This window comes from Anabas testudineus, chromosome 9, assembly GCF_900324465.2.
Source record: "Anabas testudineus chromosome 9, fAnaTes1.2, whole genome shotgun sequence".
NCBI lineage: Eukaryota > Metazoa > Chordata > Actinopteri > Anabantiformes > Anabantidae > Anabas > Anabas testudineus.
The window spans coordinates 16,119,811-16,138,228 of NC_046618.1; the positions used below are offsets into that span (position 1 = coordinate 16,119,811).

Genomic DNA, 18,418 nt, shown 5'->3' on the forward strand with positions numbered 1-18,418 from the left:
CCAGCAAGAAAACATAGCTGGGTGTTGTCTAAAAAAGGATCAGGCTCCTGACTGACTCTACTTTTCTTCTTGTCTTCAATTACCTGCCTCAGAAACACAGAAGAGGCTGACGTTAACAAAAATGAAGAATTATGACCTCCATTTGAGTAAATTCCCTCCATCCTGCTAGCTTTGATTAAACTGTTTCTGTTGTTGAAGCAGATGACAGCAGAACCCTGTCTCCTCTCCCTCTAATTTTATCAGAGATGCAACAAATCAACTTTCAACCCGCATTGAACTCACAGGGCGAAAACACCATTAACAGGCATTTTCTCTACAGGAATATGATTTGACATCTTAATTTTCATCTGCACAGAAGAAAGCTAATCAGTTACGTCACTGAGGGCGGATTTTTCATTATTTATTCCCTCAGGTCATTTAACTACAGGAAGTTATTAGAGATGAGGAAAATATTAATATTCTAAATCAGTATATGGGTTTATGCGTGTGCAGTGTAATGTCTCAGCTGTTTTTTATATTAGCAGGCTTCTACAGCAGGCCTGTAAGGCTAAAGAAATAATGTCTTTCATTCATTTCTCTAGATGATTTGGTGTTGTCGGATGAAACAAGTACATGAACCCAATCTCAGTAACTACTGCTAACCTCTGCCTCATGTGTTTATGGATAGAGACCTATGTCTCAGGATACACTGACATTTCTGTCTAGTGCAGGTGTACAGTATAGACAGCTTTAGTGGTTAATGGTGCACACAGTTTTGTCTTTTAGCTATGCTATACTACGCATTGAAGCAATGAATGCAAATGGGGCACAAGGGCAAAGTCCCACCACTGACTTTGTGCTCAACTGCAGATATTGTCAGGCCTTATATAGTAAAAATGTCCCTAAACCTAATTGTAGTCACTGTTTGTGGTGTATGATGATGTCCACAATGATATGCATATTACTTTAAAAAAAGGACCTATTATAGACAATATCAATGAAATTTTGTAATAAAGATATAAAAAATAAAAACAATAACTTATGAACTATTATTTGCAATTCAGTAGACAGACAAGGCCAGTAAGTATTTTCAGCTCCTTTATATTCAAGAGCCTAAATGACAATTATTACTAAAATATTTCCATTTTAATTAAAGGCAAAAGAAATCCTTTCTTTAATTATCACTTTAGTGGAGGTCCAGGTCTTTGTCAACTTGAAGGATTGTTTGAATTGGTAGATTTCATAAAATTGGAATTACAGTGATCAGCATAGTCTGAAAACTAACAACTATGCTAAATTGGCCTATGCACTATAGTGTTGCTATTTATTGATGCAAGAACTAAATCAACTAAAATGTCTTTAAAACGATACAGCCTGAGTCTAGAGCTTAATCAATGTTTACTCATGACTGCACAGCGGTACACATTGATAACTTCAAATCTGACAACAGAGTCTTCACTCTCATTATTCTTGCAAGAATAATGAGAATAGATATCATCACAAGGTAGCTGGCAAACTGCTGTCATAATGACAGTCTTAAGTTAAATATCAGCAAGACTCTTTCATAGTTCAGTAGGCATCCACATCTCAGAAATCAACCTGGATGCATAACATTATGATTATCATTAAAAAGAGCTAAGCAGTGCCTTCACTTCATTAAGCAAGTGTGGTGTTATTAGACACTGACAAACTGCTGGCACTATACTGCTGAAAAGCAGAAGGTTTTGGATTCATTCATGACAACAAGACTAAGTGGAAAGGACTGCACTCACTAACTAATGCACTGTTAAAAAAGTATTTACCCAAACACAATGGTTGCTGCAGAAATAACATGTGTGCAATCAGTCAGGCTTTCTGTTGCTGGACAAAAAACATTTTTACCTTTGTTATAAGCGCCACTTTGAAATGTTACTTATCTCCACACCGAAATGTTATCTGCACACGGTACTTCATGTAAACATTTGTGGAATCTCACAATTAAAATTGTTAGACATAAAGCGTCTTTCTCAAAACCACAGTGACAACGTTTTGCTGAAGCACAGTGGCAAGAAAAGGTATGTGAACCTTTTGGAATTTCATGATTTTCTGCGTTCATTTGTCATAAAATGTGATCTGATCTTCATCTATTTCAAGAGAATTAACAAATATAATGTGCATGAAGTAATAACACGAAAAATTTCAGATATACAGAACAATCATAACAACCTCAAAGTATGTGTACCCTTTGAATAATAACCTCAAAAGAGCTACTTTGGAGTTTGCTCTACAAAAAAAGAAGAATACGCTTATGTGCGTTATGCCTCACCAAAAGGAGCTTTCAGAGGTGTCTGGTGCAGGGACACCTCGACATGTGGCCAGGAGGAATTGGGAGTCAATCCCGTGACCCTGGAGTTCATAGGTGACTGACCCACTGTCCCCCAAACACCTCCTCACTGCCTTAGAGTATCATACAAACTCCAGCTAACCTATCAGTATACTTGATATGTTAGCTTTTACTTTATATTAGTCAAAAGCTATTAATAAGATGATAATTATTACTTACCTAACTTATGGGAGTAAAATAATAAGAAAAAAAGCTCCATTGCTTCATTATGTTCACCAAAAGAGACAAAATATCTCATAAGAAATATTTTCACTTTTGAGTGGGTGAGAATATCAATAACCATAGATTGGATTTAGTCTAAGTACACAAACTGCATTTATGTGTTTAGAGAGAAGTAGAACTTCAGACTGAAAAGTTTTTTTTAACCCAAGTGACCACTGGTTGTTTACCTGCTCCGACCTGGCTGGTGTACAAACAAGATTAGGGAAGATTTTTCCATTACTGTGTTGCAATCATTCATTGCATTCAGTTTTATTCTCTTAAAAAGATTAGCAGTAGAAGATTAGCGATAATCAAGTCTGAGCCAGTGTTCTTAATTAATTTTTCCACCATCTTATCTCCTGAATATTTATAATAATAGTATGTTAAGCCAAAATGTAATCCCTGAGAAAATGACAACAATTAGGTTATACTCTTTTGAAAAATTCCCTGTTGTGATTTAATTTTGAAGGCTGTATTTATCTCAGAAGTCTTAAGATTGAAGCAGAATAAAAATTAAATTTGAGGCAATGTGAAGAGGTGAATGGTCTTGTGCTGGGGCAAGCAGAAGACTCGTGGCAACGATGATTATGATGATGGTAGCAATAGAAACCGGTGCTGCAGATGAATTGGCAGGTGTAGTAATGCAACTACCTCACTCAGTCCTGACATACTGTCCACTAAGGAGACTGCCCGATTCATCAGCAGCCATCCCTCCTGCTTCTTATGGACATTCAGGTTCGACACAATGGCAGTGGGAAATCACTTATCAGATGACTTCATGGTAGATGACTTTAATACCTAGCAAAGTAGTCATGGAGGCTATACGCTAGACTCATTCAATAGCCAATGAAGCCGCGGGCCACTAAACCAATATGGCGTGCTACAGCAGAATGGATGTGTTCCATGGTAGCCATGTCGGTCGCAGTGTAATTTAATCCAGCCCTTAGGACAGGCATCTCTCAACAGAAGTGGAAAAAAAAAATGTTAGAAATAGAGACTTGAGGGAATGGATGAATAGTATAACCCTTTGCTAACCCCCATCTATACTCCCAACTTCGGAGATTTTCATTTTTCCCTTGTCTCATTTAATATGGCTGTCAATGTAAATTGGCAATAAAAGCAAAGGAAAACTGGTGAATTTCTACCAGACAAATGGCCAAACACCTGGCTGTGAAAACCCTGTAGAAAGGATTCCAGACTATTTATTTTGTGAACAAGCTTTGGAAAGTAAACAGCTATTCACCATAGAAACAATGGCACGCATTTAACACTTTTGTTTTTTTTTTACAGATTTTTCTATTCCACTTTAAAGAGTAACTAACGGAGTAGGGAGAGAGAGCGAAACATGTGAAACGACTAAAGGACAGAAGTCTTGGCTGGCTGTCAGCTTAAGTGCTTCATAAAAAGGTGCCAATTTAGAAAACAGATCTCAGTGAGTTGAAAGAGTTGCATTAACACCATAGGCCAACTTTTACAGATACTCAGATATCCAACTACCCCCCCACTGAAAAGAAAGATTCTACCTGCAGAACATTAGATCACAAAGTGCACTTTTTCTTTAACAACTAAAGCATTTTACTCCATGGTATTACAGTAATGCTGCCCAGATGAGTACATAACTGTGCTTCCTATTTTGTAATATCAGCAAATGGCTGTGACAAATGTGTTTTGAGCGTGTGGCGCTGACTGCGCCTGTTGACAGCGACTCCCCCATCTCCCAAGTGCATGTGGTCTGTAGTGGGAGGACAAACTCAACTCAATTCAACTCTATCACCTTGCTTTGATAAAACCTAATTTCCCAGGGGCTTCAACTTCAGATGAACTCGGTTAGGCTCAGTTCCTATGCCAAGAAGCAGACAGCTTAACATCTAATATGAGTTGAAAAGGAGTACAACATGGAGGGCACTCCTTTTTTGAAGGATACAGTATTGTGCAGCAGGAGAAGAGAGCTACAACTCTCAAACTGTCTCAATTTAACTCCCCCATGAATTCCATTGCCATTTTAGGGAAGGGTTTTTGACGAGTGATGAGAGCTGTGTGAAAAGCTCGGCTGAAAGTAGAGCAAGCGGGCGAGCGTCTACTCGGATCACTGTAATGCTACTCTCAAAGCTCTGTAGTGAAGCTGTGAAAACATGGATGAGGGATCGTGTGTGGCTCTGTTGTATTAAAAGAAACCCATTAGGTCAGAGAAGTCTACGGTTCATGTCAAGTCGGGTTATTTGGCTTCATATTTTTCAGTGAATACATGGGTTTCGGTGCAAAATCTGAAATGTATTACACAACAACACCTCTGCACGTCTAACATATATATACACACACACACACACACATATATATATATATATATATATATATATATATATATATATATATATATATATATATATATAGATATATATATAGATATATATAGATATATATAGATATAGATATATATAGATATAGATATATACATACATATATATATGTATATATCTATATATACATATATATATATATATACATACATACATATATATTTTAAACACTTTTACTTTTCAATTTCAGAACAGTTACTGAATTGGTGAATATAAAACTGAAACAACCTTACAGTATGAGATTTTCGAGGTGAGACGTTTCACAGCGAACTCCACCATCTTTAAAACACCAAATGATGGACTGTCTTTTGTAAAAATGGCTCCAGCAAAGCCCAGAGCAGCGAAGCAGCTTTTCTTTCACCTGCTTATGGTGGCACAACACCTCTATTGCTACCACTTAAAGTTGGTATTTCCTGTCACACATTCATAGATGTCTAGTAACAAGTAGGACTTACAGATGTAGTAATATTCTCTGCCCGGTCTGAATTCAAAGCCCAGGGAGAAAGGAGTGAAGAGCTGGAACTTCTCTGAAAACTTGAGTGGCCCATTTGGGGAGTGCGGCCTGTTGCATTCCCAGCGTTTGAAGCCCTTGGCAGTGTGGTCGCATGTGCTGTAGCCGTCATAGTTGACCATGTAGAGGACGTAGCGTTCTGTCCGCTCCTCAGGCACTGTGTCTTCATAGTGAGGACAGTAGACATCAAGGTAGTCATTTATGCACACATCGATGTGGTAGTCCCCACGGTGGAACCTAGTTGGAAAACAGGAGATAAGGGAGACAGGAAAATGTTAAATTTTGGTATTTACATACTTGAAAAAGCTTCTGGTTTTAATACATGTGTGTGTTGACATTTCGAAATTACTTCAGATGGAATTCAGCACAAATGTAGAGAATGCAGGTTTGATCTCATAGCACACTCTCAGTGCCGCACAGAAATTTACAAGCACCTGCACTCTCTGCCTCTGGGTTCAATAAATTTGTGTGGGCTGGTTTATGTATAAATCTATCATTGCAACAGAAATTTACTCACACATAGACACACACACCTGTCTTCTGAATGAGAGCAAAGTGAAGTATCCAACTCTGAGAAAATACGCTCCCAAAATAAGAAGACTTCAGGTGTATTAAAAAAAACTTTGGGAGATTTAGAGAAAAAACTAAACAAAAACAAAGACAGACAACCTCAGGCTGAGGCAACGAAGAAATGATCGTAGGGATACTGGATGGTCTAGACAGTAAATGTCATGACAGGAAAAATACAGAGCTTGGCTGTCCCTGAGGGCTGTGCAGTGAGACATCTTTACGGCTGCAATGGTCTAGAACAGGCCACACAGGGTCACAGAGGTGCAATCCATACAAACAGATTCAGCAAAGGCCACACACACACTTCCACAATTTCTACTCTGTTGCCCACGAAATAAGTTTCTCACCTGTTGAATGTTCACAGGCACCAAAATTAGAGAACAATTGCTGTGATGATTTTCTGTTTGTGTCCAGGATGGTGTGACCCTGGGGTCACCGGGGGGCTTCACAGAGAAAACATTGAACTCCTGTAAACTTGTTAAGGGTGCCCTCAATTTAACACCTGAAGTTTCACATAAAAATACAGCTGACTCATTTCACCCGGACGCAAGGTGGTGTGAGTGGAAAACTGAGACTCTGTCTTTAATGTTGTAAGAGCACAACCTGACAAGAGTTTTGACAAAACTTTTAATTGAAAACTGCCACTGCTGTGTTTAAGAAGGGCTCCTCAAGCCCCAGAATGCTCAGGGGGCAAAGCGTATAACGGGCTAAAATCATTTTATCCTGAGGAGCCTGGAGCTTCAGGATTAACATAGTGAAACAGTTTGCTGACCTCTTTCTGTCGCCATGTAGCATTTTCTGTGCTCTCATGTACAAAATGTCCATTACATCTCAAAAATATATAACAGATCAACCCTGAATGATGAATAGGAGTTACAGGGAACACTATTTTCTGAAACACTTTTTTCAGTGGGCCTAAAAATACCAGTGTAAATAAAATATGCGATTTTCATTAATTGCCACTAAACGTCTCAGACGTCTTTGGATACTGATAAAAATACCTCGGTGGTTGGTTTAAAAATGTCTAGCTTAGTTTCCTTTTCCCCCATATTTGCTTTCACTTTTCAAAGCAGTTACATTTATTCGGATTGTTTTTTCAATGCAATGTTTGAGTTCTGCGTTTAAAGAATGGATTTTCTACGACCAAGTGAATGTGTCAGTGCAAATGTACTGAAACTGTTTATCCTCTTTGGCCGTGTTTCATTTGTCTAGACAAATTACACACAATTACAATCACGGTGCAAACCCAGACCACTTGTTTTGAAGATCAGATGGCAATTTGTGCAGAATCGGGTTTTGGCGCCCTTCCTTGCCGACTAATTCATATTGGTATAATCAAATGATTCACCATAAGCGACCATCCAGTGACAAATCGAACCGCAGTCATTCCTTGTTGTTGTGATCATGTGTGTCCTCTGGCTCTGCTCGGTCTATGCATGTGTATGTGGGCATGAGCTAGCATTAAATGTTGTTCTCCTGTGTTTACCCGTGTGGGGTAAATACCAATGTGAGGGTGTTTACAATCAAGGCATGGAGTAGCTCGTCTGTAACATCTCATTTAAAACATGTCTGTGGAGATCCAGGAAGAGCCATGCATCTCCCTCACTGCTTTAAAATGTCACTGACTTAATGGTCACATCCCCTCATCCTCTCGCCACAGAATGTGTGTGTGTGTGTGTGTGTGTGTGTGTGTGTGTGTGTGTGTGTGTGTGTAATGTTTCAGCTGCCCTTCTCTCCCTGCCTCAGCAGTCAGAATAGTGGCTTGTGGCCCTGACTGCAAATGAAGCAGAGGATGTTTGGGTGAGTGAGCACAAAAAAAAAAAGAAAAAAGAAACGGGACAGGACAGGCATTTGTAACATGTAACACACTCAGTGAGACAGTGAGACACACACACACACACAGACACACATATATGCAACAAAACGCATCCAGTACACATCTCCATGTGCATACACACCCACGCACATACATTAGGTTTGTGTTATCAGTTCAGTGAGCTCCCTGGCACATTGGCAAAGGAACAGCAGTAAGACAGCCAGAAGCTGCTAATGGCACAGAGTGAGAAAGAGAGTGAGGGTGAGAAACAGACAGGGAGAGAGAAAGGACTCGGTTCCAAAAAGAGGGAGAGGGAATACAAAAAAGAGGCAGCAAAACTGAATACTGCAGATAGGATTTCCAGGCTCCCAGTGGATCCAAGTGTTTGCAGGAGTTATTCAGCCACGCATTTATCATTAAAGGAAATACTATCAAAGCTGCATGTTCAGGTACATTTTCTACTCAGTGCAGGATTGCCAACAAAATATATCCTGGAAAACTTTGTATATTTCGTAGAAAGCAGGGTTTATTGTCCTTATAAAAACTCTGTTATTGAGGGACGCGAGCTGGTGTCTCGTTTATAGCGATGGCAGCTTTAATTGGTTGCTTCTGTTCTATAAACAGTCCCCAGTTTTCCGCTGAACGAGGAAAGCATTCTCCACCGCAAAGTGGACATGTGCTGTTCAAACATACATCAGCCTCTGTGTAGGATACACAGAGGATACACAGAGGCAGCACCCTTGCACCAAGAGGTTGCACCAATGGAATGTAAATCAAGGCTGCGCTCTGTGAGAATCCCAACGACTGAAATATAGGCTGGCGAGGCGGTACAGTAACACTGGAGTCAATAGAAGAAAGTAATTGCAAAGAAACTGCAGGGTCAACTAATCCTTGATGCACAAAAGGAAATGTAAATGAAAGCTGCATCAAAATGGGTTGTTTTGTGCATGTGTCTGTCAACGATATAGCGTCTGGAATATGCAACCAGAATAATTATAGATTTTCTTCAGAGTCAATTAATTTATTAATTGTATAAACTTATATAACGATCCATTACATTTCTTTTAAATGCATTAAATGAATAATAATACTGTCCAACTATGTCCTTCACTCTGTCTATATATGTCACTACTGATATTACATTTATGAAATTACCAGCGTCTAAGCTCTGATGTAACAACTCCCACCACCTGTTACTATGGAAAAGAAGGTGGCAGAAATGTGCACCAACCCCTCTGAGGAGTTATTGCTGAGCTATGGACATCATTTTACTTTTCTAGCAACTAGCTTTTTCTGATAATATATGTAAGTAGTGTCCTTTCTCTAAATGTCAAAGCAGGAGGCAGGTTGTTTGTGAGATGACAGACAGTCAAATACATGAATTTAATGGGTTTAAGCTATTATATGATGTAATTAAAACACTAGAAAGTTAAAGTATCCGAGTGGCACAATCCAGAATCTATACTGAGATCGCTCACATAGGGAAAAGATGGTTTCCAGATAGAGTTGGCACAGAGTACCTCTTGTTCCTCCAATGCCACACACATGCACACACTCCACCCAACTGCCTCAATTACCTCCCTGTATTTTACAACATACTTCTGGCAACATCGTGAGCAATCTTTTCCACACTTGTGAGAACAGAGTAGCAGCAGTAGAGAGTGGCAGCGGAGACCTTCGAGCAGTAAAATAGGTAATTAAGGAGCAAAGTTGGATGGTGGGGTAATTGTCAAATGGTGATAATTACATGTCTTTGTTATACCACAGCTGTCCCAGTGAGCTCTGGTTCACAACACAAAGCCAGAGGAATCAGCTGGACACTGAGTGCGTGCATATGTGTGTGTGAGAGTGCGTGTGTGTGTGTGTGTGTGTATATGTGTGTTCGAATGAGTAAGTGAGTGAGAGAGAGGGAGATAATCTTTATTACCAACTGATTACATTTTCACACTGCCTCCTCAGGCCCTCGGGGCTGAAACTGAAGGGCCAAGTATCGTCGGCACAAACACACAGACATATACACACACACAGACACTTGTGCACACACAGACACAGTCAGTCACGAATGGCGAGAGTGAGTTTGGAAGAGCTGCAACAGTGAAGTGAATGCGGGGTAAGGTGGCACACCACTGCAGTTGCTGATTGGCTCATTTCCATTTCAATTACACAGCCCAATGACATTGCTGTGCATATAGTTGGAGCACACATGCGCTTACAGAGAAGCAAACACACACAAAATCCATGCACAGGCCTTGTGCACATGCACACACTGTACGCAATGAACTCCCATCAGCCACTTCTCTGAGCCCTGCACTGTTGGCTGCAGACACAAAGCAAGGAGGACAGGGACAGATAGCTAACCTGAGTGAAAGAGAAAGACAGAAAAAAGGAGGCGAGTAGGAGCTCAGTGGCAGGTAGAAGCAGAGAGCAATCCGAGTCATCTAACCAGCTGAATAAGTAAGATTCAATAGAAAGAGGAACTTTTCAATGTGCTGCCGTAGCACGTTGCACTGCTCTAAATACCACTGCTCAAAGGTGTGACCCAGAAGGAGGGGCAGAGAGTGATTACTAACACGGGATATCAGGGGATTAAATATGTTGTATGAAGTGTTTTTCCTGCTTGGTATAGAAACAGATGCTCTAGAAATGTGTTATTCTTTGGTGATTATCTTGTCCTTTGTGTTGTTGTTTTTCCCCCCAAGACATAAAGGGCAACAAGAATATGAAATCACAACAATACAATGCAAGACAACATGCAGCTCCCAAGGCTAACCCTTAGGTCACCTCAGGATAAAAAAGAAACATACTGGTAGATTGTTTCTTGGTGTCACCAGAATGACACTTTGACTTTGTGTAGACAGACAAATGAATTCACAGTCAAGAATGCAAATCTGATGGACCTTTTTTTTATTTAAGAAAAAGATGCCTGAAACAATTTTGCTTCATGTTTTTTAGTTGCAGAGACTCTGACAAGAACTGTCAACACCGTACCATATGCAAGAAAGTCAAAGCCCCGTCTACCTGAGCATAACAGATTGCTTTTGTTTCTGCCGCTCTCAGTTCTGTTTGTATTTTCTTGCTTCCAACCCCTCGTGTTTCTTGATTTTTCCACATGCCTGAGTTTCTCACTCGGCCCAGTCCTGTACGTGACCCCCAAATCAGATCTATTTACATTATTTCACCTCTCCCTGTTGAAATTCATACATCTGATATATTTTCAATTCAATATCCCCAGGCAATGTTCCGTTGCCTGATAAATCAAATCACAGTAACATAGAAACTAGAAATGCACTAGGACCTTAAAAGGCAAATCTGTGATTGTTTTCTTCTCAACCTTTTTTTTCTGTATCTCAGTGAGTGTGTGTATGTTTATGCAGATGTGTGTGTGTGTGTGTGTGTGTGTGTGTGTGTGTGTGTGTGTGTGTGTGTGTGTGTGTACTGTATAAGTGTGCATGTTCCTAGAGTGAAAGATCATTTGTTGATTTTGGTCCGGAGGGAAAATTTGTTTAGCCAAGAGGAGATGAACTCTGAGTGAACTCTGACTAGAGTACACATGCAAAAGACCTTTGGACACATGCGCCTCAAAGTTCTTGATATAGTTGTGCAGTTGTCTAATTATAGATAATTGGCTTGGGGTCGGAAGATGAAACAGGCCGAGGGTAGAAAGAGGGAACTGAAAGACAGGAGAAGGCAAAAGGAAAGAAGAGGGACTGTTGCAATTGATCGTTCTAGTTCTTAACGAGAGTCAGAAAAGGACTTGGCCTTCTCTCCAGAGAGGTATTCACCTTGTGATTACTGATGGCAAAGGGAGAGTGGGGAGAGGGGTGAGAAACAGATAACTGCATCCAATATTTCCACTCCACAACTGTAAAATTAAATTCCTCACCAGCCCACCATTTCGGCAATTCTCTTTTCTTTGGGACCCGGAGAGGGAAAACATTCTTCTTTTTGTACGACCGACTGGCAAGAAATGACAACACCACCTTCTGGGATACTCATATTGCAGCTCATAATACACATCAGACTATTTCTCTACCAGTATAACAATCACACGAACCACACGGCATCCACCTTGGCTCGAGCGCAACTCAAATAGATTAAATGTCAAATCCAATGGGGTCGAGCAACACAAGTTTTCAGGCAGATCGTGAGCAAACCAGTGGTTTAGTCAGATTATCAAACCCAACTGAAATGTTGGTAATAATCTCACACTGTAGTTAGACTGTGTGTCTGCACAATACAAGAAAACAGCACTGTAGGTAGTAGATGAATCAGAAAGGAGGCCTGTGTGGGCAGTGGGGCAGTGATTTAACAGTTCACCAGCTGTTTTCTTCCGAAACAGCTGACCAGGGGATTTGCACTACAGTGCCCTTACTGATATCTTGTGATTTTTTTCCCATCTATCTGTTGGTTGTAGTGTAGTTGTCATGTTCTTATAGTAGATTTCAACAATTTCCCTTCTCGTCTAGATATCGCCGATATCAATGATGACCAAAATTAAGCACCATGTTTTAATAAGCTGTAGCTATCCTCTAAGGTCTTGTTTCATGTTCTTGCTCGACGCTGATTCTGTTGTAGCACCTTCTGAGATGTTTTACAAATGAAAAGAACATGACACTGGGTAGAGACGTAACGCAACCCCCATAGTACGGAGGTGGAGAGATGGTGAAGGAGAGGGACAGAGCAATGAAATCAGAGGAAGAACACGTGAGAGCGTTGCTCCTTACAGGGGTTGACAGGCACATTCCTTTGCTGGTTAAATGGCTGATAAGTTTACAGCACTGGGAGGGGTTTGGGGGAGACATCAGACTTATAGAGTATCACATATTACTGGTATTGCCTCTGGGTCATGCTGGAAGACTTGAGGAGGGGTTGGGGGTGTGAATGTAGTCATATTTTAAATGTTTTTATATGGGATTTATACTGTATTGGACAAACACATAGCGGCTGGTCATGGTGCATTTTATTGTTTACTGTGTCCATCTGCTGTAGCTTTATGGAGGGTGTACTCCAGGCTGGGAGCAGGTGGTTAGCCCAGTATAAAATACAGAGTGTGAGCAGTGAGGGACACAGGGACGTACCCATGAATTCCTTCACCTCTCCTTCTCACATCTAGGCCCCTACATGTCTTTTCTGCCTTCTATCCCTCTCAGTCATCCACGTCTCTTCACCCCTCTGCTTCCCCACTCTTGTCACACCCCCCCACCCTACCCAACACCACTGCCACCCATGACTGTGATCTTACAATATTCATTTCTGCCATTTATGTCTGTCAGTGCTCGAATTTGCCCCAGGGAGACAGTGAATTAAGAGCAGTGACAGATAAGTTCTTGTTCTGCTCTTGGTGCTGAGTGAAACGGCGAGATGTAGAGCGCCAGCGAGCGTTTGATGTACTCTGCATCAGCATGCTGCAGCAAAAGTCCAAAACAGAGGGGAGGAAAAAGACACAGATACTTCCTCTGAGCTCATCTACTCACTACTCTGCCAAACAACCGTTTTTATGGCTGCAGAACACTGATGTGTGTAGGCAATATGTGTGAGTGAATGTGGATCTGTGTACATCTCTCTGTGTGTAAAAGGCTTTCTTTATGTCTCCGCCCGTCACCAAGGGAGTTATGGAAAAATGACACATCCCCCAACATCCTGTCAGACCCTGGGGCCATTCTCCTGAATCACTGCTGCCCCAAACTCACTTCAGTTCCTCTGTAAATACAGTACACTCTGACATGTTTACCGGGACTATAGTGGGTGTGCGCGCTTGGAGATGCACGTACGTTTATGCACAGTCACACATGGGCAGTTAGTGTCAATTAATAGCAATACATCATTGAGTGGGAAGACATGTTTGCCATTAATCATAAGTCATTGTTTTATAGTGACAAGGTATTTGGCAGGTGACACAGAACAGCAGCAATGAAATGGCTCTGAGTCGTATAACGACATGTCTTCCTATTTCATGTGTGTGTGTGTGTGTGTGTGTGTGTGTGTGTGTGTGTGTGTGTAGAGAAAGGTGGGACATATATAGCATATAGATAGGGACAGAGACTGGGGCAGAGCTAAAACCTTGGATCTGTTTACTCAATTACCTGCACTCCCCTCCCTGAATGGCCAACAAGCTGTGAATAGGTTTCAGAAGGTTAGAAAAACAAAAACAGTCCACAAGGCTGCTAAATGTTGACATGTACATATGAATAAGTGACATAACGGAACACTTTAATGGGCGGGGTAACGTGCACATGGAAACACATATGAGAAAACATCCAAGGTGCAAGTTTGCATTTACGGTACATGCTGTAGATGACATTGGATAATGTCCCTGGTGCAACCTTTAAATGGAACACCTTCTTCAAAGCTGGTGAAGCAGTCATTGCACTGGAAAAAACCCTTTGTCAGTGAAGTGTCTGTCGGTTGTTGAAATTAAAATCAATCAGCATCATTTCCATCACTTTCTTCTTCTCACACGTTTCAGCTGCATTCTGTAGACCTTAGATGGAACCAAAACAGTCTTTTTAGATGGAATGAAACTATATCTGGAGTAAATCATGCTTTTGGGAGGATCATTTCCCTCAGGAGACACTTGCCACCTTCTCCCTGACTTAGGCTTGACCGAGACTGGTTGTAATTCTGCTTTTGTGAACATGCATTTCTATCAACAATGAAAATATTATTTGTTGTTGACAGAAACAGAGAGTGCATGTTCATGATCTCTCTCTACATGTTCATGCATTAAAGTGCTGCTTCATAAACTCCTCTCTCCTGCCTTCTTTTAAGCTTTAACCTCAACTTGTAGTCCACCTGTATTTGGCACATTATGGATCCCCAGCCCAATTTTCCTCTGTTGTTGCTATGTAAGCCCCTCTCATTCCCTGTCTCACTCCGTCTCTCAGGACAAATGATCAGCAGATGGATGGAGGAGTGAAGCGAGTAGGAAAACTGGCAACAAGGGCAGAAATGGATAAAAAATAATAATAATAAAAAATAAAGGAAGCATACCATGTGGGATAGGCAGGAGGGACACAGAGTGGGAGGAGAGAAAAAGAAGAAGGGCATGTATGAAGCATAAAAGGAAAGAGCACACGTGGGTAGAAGAACTCACAGAAGCAAGGGCAAAAAGAGAGAAAAGCAGCGATGAATAGATGACATAGTCGTGTGTATCACGCTTGTTTCATCTCAGCATGACTGTATTTACACTCATCGCAGTGATCATTAAGACTCGTGATGGCCTTTCATACACACACGCGCTCACATACCGACATCCTCGTATACCGTCGATCCATACACTAAGTACACGTGGGAAAGCACACACTGACCTTCAAGGTGGGTTGCCATGGAGCTGTGTCAGGATGTTATAATGTCACCACCTTAATAAAACCCTTGGACCTTTCATAGTTCACAAACCACTGACTGCATACTGTTGTGCTGTGAGTGTTAATGTGTGTGTAAATCAGACTTGCTGTGTGACCACGTTGGGTATGCAACACTTACAGAGATCGTCACGATAAGCCAAATGGTAGCAGTTATGTTTATCTGTGGGATATAACTGCACTGCTGACAGATTGCAGCTATAGTTGTGCATGTTTATAAATCACTGTTGTCATGTGAAAAACCCTCCATCCTTAAGGGGTTCCTACAGCTGAAATAACCCTTTCCAATTCCTTCAGATAACATCAACAAGGTATTGTCATCGCGCGAGGCGATTTTACTCCATTTTGCTGAAAGATCTCAAATCATTTCAAGACGCAAATGTTACGCAGACTGAGCTGAAATGTGTGTTTGCTGTCCGTTTAGCGTTCACAAAGTATTTCTTCTTCCAAACATGTTTGGAACACTTTTTCAAACGTCACTATTTAACTTATCATTCAAGTTATTTTATAAGCTAATCACTTCGTTTGCAATTGTTTAGAGTATGTATCTAGCTTTATGCCACTTTACAGTATTTATGTAGTGTATTGATCTGCTGTATATGCAATCATATAGCTTCTTACAGCATATGTGAGTAAGTGCAGCTGGGACTCTCTTGCAGCCTGATTAAGTGAGAAGTCTCTGCATTGGTTAACTCGTGGTATAACTCTCATATGTCCAGGGTCACATAAATTCCAGTCTTGATTGCTCCTAGATCGTTTCATATTGTACGAGATTCCCCAGATGGGTTCAGATAAAATCATGTTTGGAAATGTTTTGTTAGGTTTCAAGCGCCCATCCCTCTGAGTTAAAAGTATGTGACACGGCTTGTTGGGATTTCTATCGCAAATGTTTGCTCTAGGCAGATTTTCCCACTGTTTTCCACTAGAGTCTGTGTCATCTCACTGCTTCTTCACCCTCATAAAAGTTATAAAGTTGTTCATTTAATAGGTTTAACAAGTCCACATAGTGAGATTAGACATCAACCATTCCTTTCCATTGGCAGCCCACATGAGGGAAAATTGCCCATGTCCATGAGTCTATGATCCAAACTTAACCCAGATAACGTAAGAAGAGTCTAATTCACTCGCTGTGTGTTGCTTAATACACAAAGAAAGACTTGAACTCTGCCAGTTTTTTTTTTTCCCAGGAACACTCATAAAAGAAAAAGTGTATTACATCACTAGAGAGAAAGATTATTTGAATAAATACTTGTAGCAACAGCTTACATGATGTGATGACATGTTGTCTCGCATCTCGTCGTGTTTTGCCCCTGCTATTATCTGCATCAGTCTAGACAGTGTACACCTGACTTAGTCATAGCGTAGTCTACACAATACAGCCTCGGGAGACAGTGCTGAGACATCCATCAGATAACGGTCTCTCATAGCCATCATCCTGGCAGCTGTCCCAATCAAGTTGAAAATTTAAAACTAGGCTTTATAAAGAGCTAATAATGACTTTGATCGTAACAGTGAAAACCTATCACAGTGATCACAGTCAGATTAAAAGGCGGCTTCACGGTCATGCTTTCTCACCAGTCAGATTTTTTAAAAAAAAAGAAACTTTTAAGTTCAAACATAACTTTTAAGAACAATCGAAATGCACAAACATCCTCAGTGTTATGGATTTGTTATTGAACTGGAGATCTGGCAGAGAGGAGATGTGGTTGATGTGGCAGAAGAGCGACAGAGGAGGTAATTTCCAGAGCATCTGCCGATTATGAAAAGCAGTGTTTTAAGAGCAGATGGTTATGGGGAGATGATGGAAGTCCTTCATAACAGCCAATGCAAAGCAGCAAGATGTTTTCTAACAAGGGGGTTCTCTTTCTATACACGAGGAAGTTTTATCTGCCCGTTTGTTTGTTTGCAACACGTATTTGAGAAACTAGAATGAGAGTGTTTGAGATTTTTGCTGGATAAAAGTATTTCTAGTTCCACACATGTGTTATTAAGCACGTACTGTATGTGTAGGCAGTCAGTATTACAGAGCAACAGTTGTAACTCTGGGGAGATCAGCGCTTCTTGTCAGTGGGAGGCTGACACATGGGCCTCTCCACTAATTCTTCATGCCTGTTTAAAAACTATATGGTCCTTAAGCTCTTCATCTTTACATGCGTGTACGGAGTTTAAGTCTTTATTAATGCAGCTAGTTTGGGGGGTGTGTGTTGGTTTGGTATGAACAAAGCATTTGCCAGGACCTTCAGGGTCAGCCTCCCATGGAGAAGCTGTCAAGGTCCTAGGCGGGGGGTTAAGTGAAGTGTCGGGGTACTTGGGCTGTGCGTCTTTTTGCAGGCAATGCCTCTGTTTTAAAAGAGCAACAAAGTTTACACTACGATATAGACGTTAGGGCCAGTTTGCAGTTATCCTTGTGTAGCTCTCTTAAGATAAGGCTTCAATTTGTGAGCTCTTCTTGCATTGGCTACATTTTTTGTGTGCACTGTGGACAAACCTTGTTCTGTGTTAAGGAGCAGACAGTTTGCATACAAGTATATAGTGTATTTGGCAACATGAAATTAAATCACAAAAAAAGAAACGCCTAACTGGTTAATTAGGTTGTTGGGATGATTACAATTTGCATTTGAATACAGCTAGAGTGAAGGACCTCCATGTGAAACTGCTCCTAGGGTTTCTGTCTTCTCTCTTAGTTGCAGTAGGACTTGCTTATGAATACTCTGCACGGACTGCAGAAATTTCCTTCACTTGCGCGTTTCCCTCTGAAGAGTCTAAGTCTGGTTCTCTTTGGGAAGAGCTGCAAAACAGGATCAAACTGTGCAAAGTGGAGGCAGTCAGTCCCGGCCTTGCCTTTGATCGCAACTCAGCCCTGTTTAAAAGGCCGAGTTTGACGGAGCAGGAACTCTGTCAGTTTAGTGGAGCTTTGTGTCATGTCAAACAAACTGAAAGATGCTCAGTGTGCCTTTGTTCTGCTGTCCTGCAGAGTGGGCCTTGGGCGATTAGTGCTACAGTCATGCTGCGTGTGTGTGTGTGTGGGGGGTGACCTTACTGTATGTATGTCTACGCATCTGTGGTTGTCTGTTAATGACCATCTTTTTTTTTTTTTTGCCTGATTCTCCTATTTGTACCCACTAAGCAGCACTAAAAGTCCACGTTAGTACTAGGCACACACAACCCAAGACCTTATATTCCCACTTCTCCAAATGCACACACCCACCCACACAAATCACCTCCCAAATGACTTCTCTG

The 18,418-nt window shown here is 41.0% G+C and overlaps 1 protein-coding gene across 2 annotated transcripts in view; it reads right to left on the bottom strand.

The window, feature by feature from the left end:
* efna5b (ephrin-A5b) overlaps window positions 1–18,418 on the bottom strand; it is an 87,316-nt gene that overhangs the window by 13,484 nt on the left and 55,414 nt on the right. For both annotated transcript variants that reach the window (XM_026343282.1, XM_026343281.1), the window contains exon 2: window positions 5,376–5,668. In XM_026343282.1, the coding sequence (XP_026199067.1) occupies window positions 5,376–5,668 (293 nt within the window). The remainder of the gene's footprint in view (window positions 1–5,375; window positions 5,669–18,418) is intronic.